The 13,974-nt window shown below is 50.7% G+C and overlaps 1 protein-coding gene across 6 annotated transcripts in view; it reads left to right on the top strand.

Moving 5' to 3' along the window:
- Tmprss3 (transmembrane serine protease 3) overlaps positions 1 to 13,039 on the top strand; it is a 37,533-nt gene extending 24,494 nt beyond the window's left edge. For 3 of the 6 annotated variants that reach the window (XM_087597425.1, XM_087597423.1, XM_087597424.1), the window contains exons 7-13: positions 78 to 121; positions 495 to 660; positions 1,338 to 1,507; positions 3,477 to 3,572; positions 5,415 to 5,557; positions 6,172 to 6,324; positions 9,790 to 13,039. In XM_087597425.1, the coding sequence (XP_087453551.1) occupies positions 78 to 121; positions 495 to 660; positions 1,338 to 1,507; positions 3,477 to 3,572; positions 5,415 to 5,557; positions 6,172 to 6,324; positions 9,790 to 9,807 (790 nt within the window). In that variant the 3' untranslated portion in view covers positions 9,808 to 13,039. 6 annotated transcript variants of the gene reach the window in all.
- The last annotated feature ends 935 nt before the right edge of the window (positions 13,040 to 13,974 follow it).

The following is a 13,974-nucleotide window of genomic DNA, read 5'->3' as shown; positions in this document are numbered from 1 at the left end:
AGAGAGAGACAGACCGACCTCTGCTCTGAAATTAGCACCAGGTTGGCCTGTCCATGAACTGTTCCTTTCCACTGCAGGGAAGGCTGCACCTCAGGCCATGTGGTCACCTTGAAGTGCTCAGGTAAGTGTCTGAATATGGAGGGGGCCACACGGAAGACTGCACTGGTGGAGTCATAGCCCCACTGGGGACTGCTCAAGACCCCTTCTCCTGGATGCTAGCGTGGGGCTAGGTACCAGGAGGTCATTGCCATCAGGGACACTGTTGATGGGCAGCTCTCTGCACTAACAACTCTTCCCACTGCCTCCCACAAACCCCACCCACCCCCTAGTCTTCTGTCTGCCTGACCCTCTCATTACCCCAGCTCCAGCTTTGGCAGGATTGTGAGCGCTGGGTAGGGGACAGGAATTTTGCTAGGTAGGAGGTTTGGGGTGCTGACAAAATTTCCTCCAGCAAAGGTCACAGAATTTACCCATAAACCTTTGTTCCTCTGTAGCCTGTGGCATGAGAACTGGCTACAGTCCCCGCATTGTGGGTGGAAACGTGTCCTCGCTCACTCAGTGGCCCTGGCAGGTCAGCCTCCAGTTCCAGGGGTACCACCTATGTGGGGGCTCCGTCATCACCCCTCTGTGGATTGTCACCGCTGCGCACTGTGTTTACGAGTGAGTGCCGGGGCCGGCTACTGCGGCTTCTGCTCTCCCCAGAGCCTTGTCTAGTCCTGGGTCAGCTAGAGAAGGGGTGGTCTGGAAGTGAGGGCAAGTCAGAAAGCCACGTGCAGGGGTGCAGCCCACCTTCCTTACAGTGGACTTGTCTCTGTGTCTGAGGGTGACATGAGCTAGGCTAGCACAGAAAAGGTAGAAAAAGGATGTAGGAGCTCAAGGCAGAATGAGACCCCTTGAAATAAGAGTCGTAGCCCTTCCTGTAGCTCACTACCTTGTCCATGGGTACCGTGGGTGGGAGTGCAGGGCACCCAGAGAACACTGAGCCTTCATGACGCTATGTCTGTCAGGTGTTTAGATGGCAAGGAAGTCACAGAAAGCATCTTAGAGCAAGTGGCCGATTCTCTTTCTATCTCCCGGTTTGTCCAATGGAGAAAGGCCTCTGCGGAGAGCCAAGCTTAGCCCAGCTCTCAAATGCTTGTCTTTTGGGTGTCACAAAGAGACTGGCCTGTCTGGGATGTACATGGGTGTGGCCTGTGTTCCTACAGGACTTGGGAGTGTGGTCTATGTGGGACACAGATGTGTAGGGCATTGGGCCATTTCCACTGGGTTTCCCTGGGCTCTTGGGACAGCAGAGCTCAACAGGATTTCTCCTGAGATTCTCTGTCTATGATTTCCAGCCTGTACCACCCCAAGTCCTGGACTGTCCAGGTGGGTCTCGTGTCCCTGATGGACAGTCCTGTGCCCTCCCACCTGGTGGAGAAAATCATCTACCACAGCAAGTACAAACCAAAGCGACTGGGCAATGACATCGCCCTCATGAAGCTGTCCGAGCCACTCACCTTTGACGGTACGTTCAGGCCTCCGTGCCGGGCATTTGCTTCTAGCTTGTTTCAAGACCTTGCCTGTTGAAGCATTGCTATAATGGCTGTTTTCCCGTCCCTTGCTTGGAAATTTCAAAATCTGATTCAGCTGGGTGCCAACATGGTGCATTGCATTTGCTCATTAAAGGTGTGCATGTGTGTGTGTGTATGTGTGTGTGTGTGTGTGCATGTGTGTGTGTGTGCATGTGTCTGAGAGTTTGAGTGCGCGTGCAAGCACATGCACATACGTGCACATATGTATGCATGCACATAGCAGTCAGAGGTCAATCTTGAATGTCATTCCTTAGGGACCATCCACCACCTGTTTTTGTGTGTGTGTGTGTGTGTGTGTGTGTGTGTGTGTGTGTGTGTGTGTGTGTGTAGTGCGGGCAGGGCTCAGGGGCTCTTCCTGATCTAGAGTTTCCTAATAGTCTAACTGGCCAAGAACCAGAGTCGCTCCAGGGACCTTTCTGTCCCTACCTCCTCAGGACTGGGTAACAGACTCAATGCCACTCCAGCTGGCCTTTTACATGGGTGTCATGGGCCAAGCTCAGGTGTTCATGCTTGTGCAGGCGTTCACTTCGCCAGCCGAGCCACCTGCCTGAGTTAGGTGTTTTCAATCTGAGCATGTTAGGAGACGGAGCCCTTGCTCAAGATTTCAGCCTGATTTCTTCAGACTTGGCTTATCGATCTTGGCTGTCCCTCTAGTGCCAATTTAATCTCACAGCCTCCCAGTTCTGCTCTGGTTTCCTTCTGGTGCCAGCTACAGATAGAACTCCAGGCCAGTAGGCCAGGCCACCTGGTGCCTCTAGGTGGTGGAAGAGAGTCGCCTGTCCTCAGGGACCCAGAGTCGAGAGCATTTTGCTGTCCTGGCTTTTGCTGCTTGGAGCCTCTTGTAGGGGATCCCCCGTGGAAAGAGTAGAGTCCCAAGCAGGGGTAGCTTGAAGACTTGCAAAGAACCTGCCTCTTTCTTTCCATCTGGAAGGTTCTAGGCATCCTCAGCTCCCTGGGCATTCTAGAGCCGACCTCTCTCTCCTCTCCTCTCCTATTCTTATCTGTGAGTTCCAAGCTCAGCCCTCTGACCATTAATAGAGCCCTGCTAGAACTCTCAAAATTCACAAAATGCAAAACAGGAGGAATGGTGGCTTAAATAAAACTCCTGACCATCCCAAGGATAAGCACCCTGGAGGGCAGGAAGGGCCGCTTCCAAGGTAGACTCTCATTCTCGGCAGCAAATCTATGTGATTTCAAGAGAAACTGAGAGAAAAGCTGCTTGGGTTGGGTGGGGGCTGCCGGCGATATTTGATTCTAGAAAAGGAAGTGTCCACAGTGTACTTGGCTAAAGAGTTAAATAGTTCATAGTTAAATATGTCTCTACCCTTCTCCAGTTTTTCGTTATCAGAATGAGGAAAGGGGGGGAGGGGTGCTTCTCAAGTGCTGCTCCCATGGAAGCCCTGGGCATACGCAGCTGCTTGGCTTTGCTAGGGCATCAGTGGCACAGCCTAGATACAGACTGGCTGTCACCACAAACACCAGAGGCAGCGGTGTGATGTTCTGTGAAACCCAGTAAAGACTTAAGTCTGGTCCAGGAGTGATCAACTGTGTGGCTCACGGGCCACCGGTGAACCAATGTACATTTGAGCAAGTAAAAATCTTGTCATAAATCCACCAGTCACCCTTTCTGTATGTCTCCTGTGGTTCTAGCAACTGTGGAGTGAGGTTCACATAGGCTACAAGCTGGAACTGTCTACTGTCCAACTGTCTGACTTTTGACAGCTGTGTTTTGTTGCTGGGCTCTGGATTCATGCCACAGTCTAGGGCCATAGTTGGGAGATGAGTGGACATGTCAACCGCTCTCTGGGGGGGTGGGGGGGGCTCAGAGACCTGAACATAAAGTCATTTGATTTCTGGGACAGTGGCTTCAGGGACCTCACCTCATTGTGCTCCTTCTAACAGAGACCATCCAGCCCATCTGCCTGCCCAACTCTGAAGAGAACTTTCCAGACGGGAAATTGTGCTGGACCTCAGGATGGGGAGCCACAGAGGACGGAGGTCAGTGGTCCAAAGCCAGAGGCTGGGAGGACCCCTCGGGATGTTTGGAGGTCCCAGTTCAGGGTTAGGGCCCTGACTGTTCACAACAGCAGTCTGCTGAGTAGCTGTGGGCCACCACAGTGTCGTTCTTTGGATAGTGTGGAGTTTTGAGGTTTCATGGAGGAATGAGCTATGGGGGAGAAGTGTGGGTACTTCTCCATGGCGAGGCCTCCTCCTACCCCTCCCTCCTGCTCCTTCTCATTCTCCTGAAGCAAGTGTCTGAAGCCCACCTTGATGAGCCTTGAGGCTTGTGCCAGCAGGCAGGTACAAGATGGAGAACTCTTGCCTGAGAGAGTCGGCACCGTGTGTTATTTTCTCCTAGGAGTATACAATAGAAGGCATTACCCAGGAACCTCCACCGCTTTGGTAGCGGTAATACTGACAGGGATGTCATGTCATGTACTTGCCAGGGACATCTGTGTCCCTTGCATCAAGGAACAGGGCTGACACGGTCTCTCCAGCAATGGCTTTCCCCTGTGCATTTTCTAGGCACAAGCTAGCCTGCTGTCACTAGAAAACTACCATGGTCTAGATGGCTCAAAAAAAAAAAAAAAACCTCGACAGGGCAGACTTGAGTCCTCTCTTATTTCTGAAGTCTGAAGTCTCAGGTGGCATCTGTCCCAGCATCTGTCCAGTGTCTGTTGGCTCTAGCTTTTCCCAGTGTTCCTTGCCTGGCTCTTACGTCTATCCAGTCCCAATGTCTAGGTGGTTGTTTGATTTTTTTTTATTTTTTTCTGTTTGTTTTGTTTTTTTTTTCCCCTAATGTGAGTTCTGGGTATTGAACCTGCCACATTACAGGTTGATCCGTCTCCTCATTCCCTTGACCCCTGACCCCATTGGTATCAGCTGTCGGATTTAGAGCCTGCTTCAAACGCAAGGTGACCCAGCCTCCAGATAGTACTTGATCCAGAGTTTAGCAGCTTCTGCTCCAAACAAGGTCACCCATCTTAGTTACAGGCAGGCAAATAAGAAGGGGGTTATAATTCAATCCATGAGGGAAGCTCCGTGTCTCCCTTTGGAGACATACTCATGCGGGGTCTCACTACAGCCTAGGCTGACCTGGAACTTACACTGTAGATCAGGCTGGCCACAAACTTCACAGTAAGCCTCCTGCCTCAGCCTCTCCAACTCCAGGATTCAATGCCCCGTTTGTTCATTACCTTCTGGTCATAGGTCAGAAGCCACCATCCTGCCTCAGGGGTCGCTGGTGCTGTAGGCTGGGTCCTCAGTTGGCTCTGGGGATGATGACAGCTGTTGTCCCTTTGTTCTTAGACTCCTGGACTCGTGGCCTCCTCTTCATCTTCAAGGCCAACAGGCTGATCTGAATCTAAGTTTCTCTGATGTCACCTACTTCATGTTGTTGATATGTCCTTATCATTTTAATGAATTTGCCCAGCAACCTTTGGGCTATCTCACAGTTGTACCCTTGACCACCTGTGAGGATCCCTAGCTAATGGCACGGTCACAGGTCCAGGGCCCACACCTGCATTTGGAGGGTATGTTACCGCTGACCACAACCAGTTCTGTCCAGATGTGGGCGGCCTTTGGGGCCTCAGTTTCCCTTTTGTAATGTGGATTGACCGGCGTGGGTCGAGGGCTTGGCTGCCTGTGGGACAGCACACCGAGCAGGGGACGCTCTGAGCACCATGGGTTCAGGGATAGACTATTGTCTCAGCTATAGTAGACCTGGCCTTTGCTGTGACTTCTTCACATCAGGTGGCCTGTCCCACGTCCCCTGCTCTCTCTCTGCTCTCAAAGCTGGATTACCTCTCATGGTGCATTTCTCACATTACTTTGAAGCAGGTGACGCCTCCCCTGTCCTGAACCACGCGGCCGTCCCTTTAATTTCAAACAAGATCTGCAACCACAGGGATGTGTATGGCGGTATCATTTCACCCTCCATGCTCTGTGCGGGCTATCTGAAAGGCGGTGTGGACAGCTGCCAGGTAAGTGACTTCCGGTAACCCTTGGGGCCACAGCAACAGGCAAGGGTCCAATTTAGTGACCCAGCCCATGGGACAGGCCCCTGCCAGCTTCCCCATGACGGAACAGAAAGCAAATTTACATGGCACAGGGAAGGAATTTGCTTAAGATATCCCTTGGCTTTCTTGGTGGCCCAGCCTGTGTTTACCCAGTCTTTCAGGGCACATGGGGGTGTGGCCTCTCCTCATCCCCTCTAGCCCGATTCTGAGGGTGAAAGGGGGCTGTGAGCTGGTGGGGCTGGGCTTGTAAAAGCCACGGCGAATGAGACTTAGTACTTCCTGTGGACATAGAGTTCGGTCTGGCTCACGCAGACCCCCTCTCTTCCAGCTCCATGGGCTACACAGGCCACCGTTGACCTTCACAGTTTAGTGTTTGGGATCTGAAGGGAGACGTAGGTGGAGGGAAACTTTCCCACACAGTCAAGGAGCCACGTCTTGAGAGTAACAGAGACCATTCTAGAAGTATACGGGGAGAGGTGTGCACATGGTTCACCTGTAACATGACACGGAAAGTCTGTGCCGCCAGGACAGTGTAGCTGCTCCAGCCTCTTTGACCTTTGACTCCTTCTGTCCTGCAGGGAGACAGCGGGGGACCCCTGGTGTGCCAGGAGAGGAGACTGTGGAAGTTAGTGGGTGCGACAAGCTTTGGAATTGGCTGTGCTGAGGTGAACAAGCCTGGAGTCTACACACGAATCACCTCCTTCCTGGACTGGATTCACGAACAGTTGGAGGTGGGTGGAGTGGCCCGGTTGGAGGTGGATGTGACTCTCTACCAGCTCACGTGTTCCCTGCACCCAGTGTGACCACAGCTCTGCCAGGGGGAGCCAGGAGGAGGTGGAAAAGATATTGACTCTGCAGTGATTTGGAGGTTCTGGGTATCGGCCCCAGAACACAGCTAATCCCACAGGTGTGATCCAGGCATACAGGGGAGGGGCTGGAGGAAGGGCCCTGCTTGACTCAACAGGGACAAAGGTGACCAGTGGATGAGCTGGGAAGTTGATCCCTTGCTGAGAACCAGGACTGCTTTGCTTCAGGGAGGGGAAGCAGGACAGGCCTATAGAGGCTCCTGGTCAGAGAGAGGAACCCTGAGCCACCAGAGAACTGAGAGTCACCGGGCAACAGGCAAAGAGATGTTCTGATAGACACAGGCCTTGCAATGAGAGTCAGATGCCACAACCCCTGTCTCTCCTGAGAGGGGAAGGGCAGTAGGGAAGCAAGGCCCAGCCACACACCAGGCACCAGGCAAACATTTACTGACTTTATCTCAGACGGGTTTTACATCATCCCCTAGTTCAGTTTCAAAGATATTTTCTCCTGACATGATAGGAGTGAAATTTATGTAACGTGGACAAACATTTAAAAGACAACAATCCCATGGCCTTTGATGCACTTACACGTGCAGTCACGCCCTCTGCTCAGTTCTAAAAGTCTCCTAACATCCCAAGGGAAACCCTATCCCATCCTGCCCTCCGGTCTTCAGAGACCACTGTGGGGGTCCAAAACCTTTATAAGTTGTGTGTGTGTGTGTGTGTGTGTGTGTATGTGCGCGTGCATGTGTTTATGTATGTGTGTGTATGTTTCTGTATCTGTGCATATGTGGGAGCAGTGTGTCTATATGTGCACGTCTGTGTGTATGTGGTATGTGTGTGTGCATGTGTGCATATGTGTGTGCATGTGTGTTTATGTGTATGTTATGTGTGCATGTATGTGTGTGTTTATGTGTCTGCGTGCATGTGTTCATGTATGTGTATATGTGTGTTATGTGTGCATGCATGTATGTGCATGTGCATGTGTGTGTATATGTGTCTGTGTATATGTGGGAGCAGTGTGTCTGTATGTGCATGTCTGTGTGTATGTGTGTGCATGTGTGTTTATATATGTGTTATGTGTGCATGTATATGTATATATATGTCTGTGTGCATGTGTTTACATGTGTGTATATGTGTGTTATGTGTGCATGTATGCATGCGCGTGTGCATGTGTGTGTGTGCATGTGAGTACAGTGCCTTCAAAGGTTAGAAGGAGACGTAGGATTTGGAACTGGAGCTACTGTATTACTGGATTATTGTAAACTACCTGTGTGGGATCTGGGAATCAAACCCAGGTCCACTGCAGTATAGAGTGGCGTGTGCTCTTAAGCACTGGGCCGCCTCAAGGACCTTTTTAAAGGGTTCTTGTCATTTGAAGCGGTTGACTAAATAAGAAAAAAAAACCTTCAAGAACTCCCTTAGCCTTCTTCAGGGGTTAATTTCTGTTTCTTTCCTTTTTAAATGTTAGTTTTATTTTATGCGTATGGGTGTTTTGCCTGCATATGTGTCTGTGCTCCGTGTGTGTGCTTGATGCCAGGGGAGGGGGGTTTAGAAGAGGGCATCAGCTCTCCTGAGACTGGAGTTACAGACAGTTGTGAGCTGCCATGTGGGTGCTGCAAATCAAATCTAGGTCCTCTACAGGAGCAGCCAGTGCTCTTAACCTCCGAGCCATCTCTTCAACCTGCAGAGGGGGAGGCTGCATGTGTCAGTGTGTCAAATGCCGTGGGGTTGATGTCTTTTAAAAAGCTCGTCCATGTTATATAAATTATTATTGCTAAGTATAGAAATTATACTATTTTTCCATCATTGGTTTAATGCAAGGTCTTCTTTTTTTTTTCTTCATTTTTAGTACTGAGGACTGAATGCAAGGCCTTGTGGGTACTCGGTGGGACTCTACCATTGAGCTACACCCAAGCTGTTTGCTTCTTCATCTAAATGAGGAAGGACACTGAATGTGACTCCTGTGTTGGGGTAGGGTAGGGATGAGGTGGTGGCAGGTGAGGCCAGGGCATGGTCAGATCTCAGCCACACTAGTCATAGCCGTGTCTTTCCACAGCTTTGCATACATCTTCGGTGCATGATGGAACCCGTGGGGCTGGCCTAGTGTAGGCCTGGCTGCCAGTCAGAGCCGGTAGAAAGCTCCCGGCTGGAACAGTCCGTTGGTACTATTATGCATTTAGTACCACAAGCTCCTCTTCAGATCGGGATTTAGCTAACTCTTGTCTTCCCCTTGTGCGAAGGGGCGTTTGAGCAGGTGATGTCCTTACACAGAGGCCACTGAAAGCACCTGCACCTGGGAGGTGTGGCCATGTGCACCTGAGAGGTGTGGCAAGGGATGGAGGAATCTCAGAACGCAAGCTTGCCTTCCTGTGGTTATCTCGTGGGACAAAGGTCCCGCCTGACTATTCTGGAACTCTAGACCACCACAAAGCCAAGAGACTGCTCCTTGGATGCCTCACGCTGTCCAAGAATATGAGGCAGTCAGGGACTCAGACTGGGCATCCATGACAGGAACAGGGTCCTAGCCAGTGTGCTCTCTATGTCGTACTTCAAGATGAGTTCTATGACATTCCTCATGATAGATAGGAACTCGGATACGTTGAGGGTTCCCAAGCTGGTAAGGGCTCATGGGCACAGCCATACCCAGATCAGAACCTCAGCATGACTGGAGTCCCAGGACCCTCTTCCAGTCTCAGTTGGGGATCTGGGGTAAGGACCAGGTGACCTTAATGTTTTGAACATCATTTGAGAAAGGCTGGTGTATCAAGACTCACTGGCAAGCAGGAAAGGACCCAGCTGTTTTCTGAAGTGTCTTGTTGTCTGAGGGGCTTCACTATGGTGGCTGGCTGGGCTTTTGACAATCTCTCAGGGCATCTTAGTCATCAGCTGCCTCTGGCCACTGAGGACCTGCAGGAGATGTCACCTAAATCGCTTTCCAAGTAGCTCAAGGAAGATCCGGAAGCCCCCACCCCTCCACTCTGTAGGAAGATTGCCAGGTTTGACTTGTCCCATGGGAGGTCCTTCCAAAAGTCCTCTCCCTTTGTGGCATTGTCCCATGTCAGGCCCCATGCGTCCCCATGCCATCATTCTCATCCTACCAACCAAGTTTTCCTAGTCAGTTAGGGCATAAAACAAAAATTGTTCTGTCCCAACTAAGTCCCCAGGAGCATGCGGCTAAGACCTAGCACCCGCATGTAGCAGTCTGTGGGACAATCTTGGGCAGAGATGAAAAGTGCAAAGGGCTTTCTGAGTGGGTGCCATCCAGAGCTGGTGGACTCTTCCCTCAGAAACACAACCCTCCTTAGTAACCCCTGAGGACACCTGGTGGAAAATCTGTCACCATGTCCAAGACATGGTTTGCAAGGGAAAACCTGTTTTCACTTCTAGAGAGATCTGAAGACTTGAAGAAGAGGGAACAAGCCAGCACCTGAGCTCCTGAGGGGTGGACACAGCACGGGCCTTCCCTGGACTCCTGAGTGGACATGTTGGATGGGAGTACCAGCTCTTACCACCCTGCCCATGGCGTTGAAGCATATCCATCCACTGGGATGAGAACCCTTCCAACCCCGACACCCGGAGTTGCTTGCTGCTAAAGCCCCTGGCTTTGAGGCTGAAACAACCTTGGACTCATGTACACAAGCGGCACCTTTCCCGGTCACCCCCCACCCACCCTAGATTTTCTCCTTATAGTTGCTGCCAACACTGGCAAGCTCTCATGCACACCAATCGAACACCAGTTGGTGCAGGAACTGCTGGTGTGGATTGTTGAAGACGCAGTCACCTATTCGTTCTAGCCCCGGGCTCCAGATCTCAACCCAACTGCCTACTTCCAGGAGCTGGTTTTGGGAGTGAGGAACTTAGTCTTTGACTGATTCAGTCTGAGGTTTTTTGTTTTTTGTTTTGTTTTGTTTTGGCTCCGCTGTTTTCTCACAGGATTTGGTGCTTGACGAATTTCTCGCTTCTGAAAGGCGTCCCTTTGCTTAGCTTGGCCTGTCCTTGGGCTTGAGTGAATGCGTGGCCATGGGCCACGGACACTGAAATCACGGGCTCACCTCAAAAGCCGACCATGCTACACATGTCGGGAGTTTGCATTTTCCTGTTAAGGTTTCCCAGCATATCAGAAGTGTACCATATTGTATTGTGGGACTCATAAACAGAGTAAGGGACACAGGCCAGGTGAAGACAAGACTGGACTCTAAAAGCAAGTTGAATAGAGGGGTTCTAAGTTACAGGGTCTGCCCCACTTGTCCTCCATGAACTCTGCTAATGGACCACAGCCGATGGTGTCCACAGCCCCTCTTACATGGCTTACAGTCCTGTGGTCCCTGTATTACCCAGTAACAGAGGAGGGTTTCGTGAGACACAGGCATTGGTCATTTAAGCTTGTCACAGATGAAGTCTTCAGAGTATGAATCAGTTGCTTTGTGGCTGCAATAGAAAATGTGTGTGTGTGTGTGTGTGTGTGTGTGTGTGCGCGCGCATACGTGTGTATGTGGTGTGTAGTATGTGTAGTGTGGGTGGGGCCCATCACCAAGACAAACTGCCACATAGTCATTGAGCTTTGACCCAACCCTGTCCAAATTAGAGCCCCCCTCTATGGATGTAATTTATCTATTAGTCACGGGAAGAAATGATAAACACAACTGGAAATAAAGCACAGAAGTTATAAACACATATGACCACTCCCACTAACATATCATAGTTCATCACCCTCCAGTGAGGGCAGGAACTCAAGCGGGGCAGGATCCTGGAGGCAGGAGCTGGTGCAGAGGCCACAAAAGGATGCTGCTTACTGGCTGTCTTTCATGGCTTGCTCAGCCTGCCTTCTTATAGAGCCCAGGACCACTAGCCCAGGGGTGGCCCCGCCCACAATGGGCTGGGTCCTCCCTCATCCATCACTAATTAAGAAAATGCCCTACAGCTGGGTCTTATGGAGGCATTTCCACAACTAAGGCTCCCTCCTCTCTGATGACTCTAGCTTGTGTCAAGTTGATATAAAACTAGACAGCACAATAAGAGGGCAGATGTCACAAGCTCAGAGAAGTCAAGCCATGCCATTTGCAGCCTCTCCCACTTCAGGTAGAGAACAATCAGGTGGGACCTACTATGGCCTCCTAGTCCCTCTCACTTTTCCTTGCAGCTAGAGGCAACCAAGGGCTCCCCATGCATTGACCCAAGATGATCTTAAGCTACAACCTCAACTTCCTATCCAGAGCCTTCTTGCTCCATTCCTAATACTCAGATTAGGTCACTGGTGTGGTGTGAGCCATGCCCCTCCCTCCCGAAATCTCTAAGAGTCAGAAACTCCAAATCCCGACGCTGAAGGCTCTCTCTTTTCAGAACCCTGCCCGTTGCTACAACTATCTTAGTAAGGCTCCTACCTACAAACCCGTTATGTCTTCCTTTATATCTGTAACCATTACAAAGTAAAATAGGGGTCATTTGAACACAACTATTGCTCTACCAAGATTCCACCCGATAAATGAAGCAGCTATCAGCTGGCTGGTGGGTGGGTAGCGAGTTCAGTGTGGACATGACTTATGTCCTGAGGGGAGAGAGGAAAGGCATGAAATTTCCCCCACAGTATCCAAAACAGTAACTAAAGACTCAACCAGTAGTGTGTTTCTGGAATTTTCCATTTATTATCTTTGGACTGTATACAGTTGACTTCTTGTAACCAAAACTTTGAGAGGAGAAGCCTTCCATGGTGGTTGAGGATGTACGCCTTTCTGTGTGGCTTTGCCAAACTCTGACAATACTGAGTTTCCGTGTGATAGCGAGGAGCTTTCCTAAGTAACCATCCCACTTGAGAGAGCCGGACTGAGGTTGGAGAAGGAAGATTCAAGCCTACTAGGACCTCACCCTTCCCTGTTCACAGTTGTTTTGATGCTTGCAGACTGTCTTGGATAAGACAGAGAGCAGCTGGGCTAATCAGCACAGACTAGGTGCCTGGTCTAACCCCTGCACACTTCGATAGACTTACCTCTGTGTTGTGCTTGGCTGTGACAACCCGGCTGCTCCTTGGGGTTCTTGTCAGAGCCTTCTTTTGCCCCTCTCCAGGCCTGCTTCCCCTCTTCAGATCTGTTTCCCCTCCCCTTCCCTGCTTCCCTTCCCTTAGCCTCCCCACATGCCCCAGCCCATCCTGCCACAAGGCTGGCTTCATCTTCCTACTCCTCTACAAGCCTTAGGTCCCTTCCCTTTCACCTGGTACTCAAAATTCTAAAGAAGAGACCAGCCTCAAAGATCAATATGCTCACTGCTAAATTGTATTTTGTTAGGATTATAGAATCTAAGACATCTATGTGATCTCTGTACAATATAAAGCATGAACTGCCTACCCATAGTCTTTACCAAGAGGCGTGGGCACTTCTGTGAAGTTTGGTTTGCAACCAAGCACCATGTCCTTCAGAAGGGAGTGCAGGAGCTCCTCTTGGGAGCTTGGACTCCACTGCAGGGCTCAGGCCAGAGGGAAAGGGTACTAGAAGTTAAGACTACATCCAAGATACTCACAGCCTTTCTGCTTCCCTCCTCCCTGTAAACATCAGTTGCATCCCTGGACGCTCCAAAGCAGAGCTCTAGGGAGAGCCTTATCCATCCGCCAAGGTGCTGGTCCTCGAATAAACCTGATTGCATCCCATAAGCTCTCATCTCCCAAATGTTGGCTTTCGAGTTGGAGATGACTAGGTGTTATTTCTGTAACACTGAGAAATAGGACTAGCGTGTGGTCCCTCTTCTGTGAGGAGGAGTCTAGGGTGTCTGAAAGGAGTCACTTTCTCAAGACCACACACTGGCCCAGCACTGTACGGACTAAGAATGGCTCCTCTTAGTCTGTACCAGTGGGAACGAAAGCAAGGTGGGACCAGACCCTTTGGTACTTTGTTACCCATTCAGAGCCATCAGAGACACCTGTGGTCTGAGGTCCTGGCTGGTTTCTCCCTCTAGGGCAATGTTAGATCTTCCCAGAGAGAGCTGAGTGCTCAAAACAGAGGTCAGCAGGGTAGCCATGTTCTTCTCTTTCCAGCTGTTGATGTTAAGTGTCGTTCTCTGTTTATTTTTCCCCTATTTCCCTAAGACAAGGTCTCTCACTGAATCTGCAGTTTGCTGTTTGCTGACCAGAAACTCCTAGCAAACCTGTTTCTGCTCTGCCCTCCCCAGCACTGGAGGAACAGTTGTGTGCGTCCATGTTCAACGTTGCTGTTTGTTTTAAACACGGGATCTGGGGATTTGAACTTAGGCCTCCATGTTTGCACGGCAGGCATTCTGACCCACTAAGCCATCTGCCAAGCCCCTCCATGGCTTAAACCTTAAACGGCACCATCACAAGGATGTCTCACTGTGTCCCATCCTTACCCACATGCTGTACGATGAAGCTTTAGTAGGCTTGCTGCAGGCACGGATCACAGCCTACGTCCATGCAGGGCCCATAGAGAGCTCAGCAGGCAGAGGCGTTGTCCATCTATCTGGAAGTCCCTTCCTCTAGAGGGGCTGGTTCCTGGTTTAGCTACCTCCTCTGTGTGCTTAGAGAGACTAGATTGTCCCTGAAGTTCACAGACGTCCTCTGGGTTAGTTACT

This window comes from Rattus norvegicus, chromosome 20 (assembly GCF_021556685.1).
Source record: "Rattus norvegicus strain SHRSP/BbbUtx chromosome 20, alternate assembly SHRSP_T2T, whole genome shotgun sequence".
NCBI lineage: Eukaryota > Metazoa > Chordata > Mammalia > Rodentia > Muridae > Rattus > Rattus norvegicus.
The sequence above is the reverse complement of the archived record's forward strand: the minus strand, read 5'-3'. Positions and strand labels throughout refer to the sequence as shown.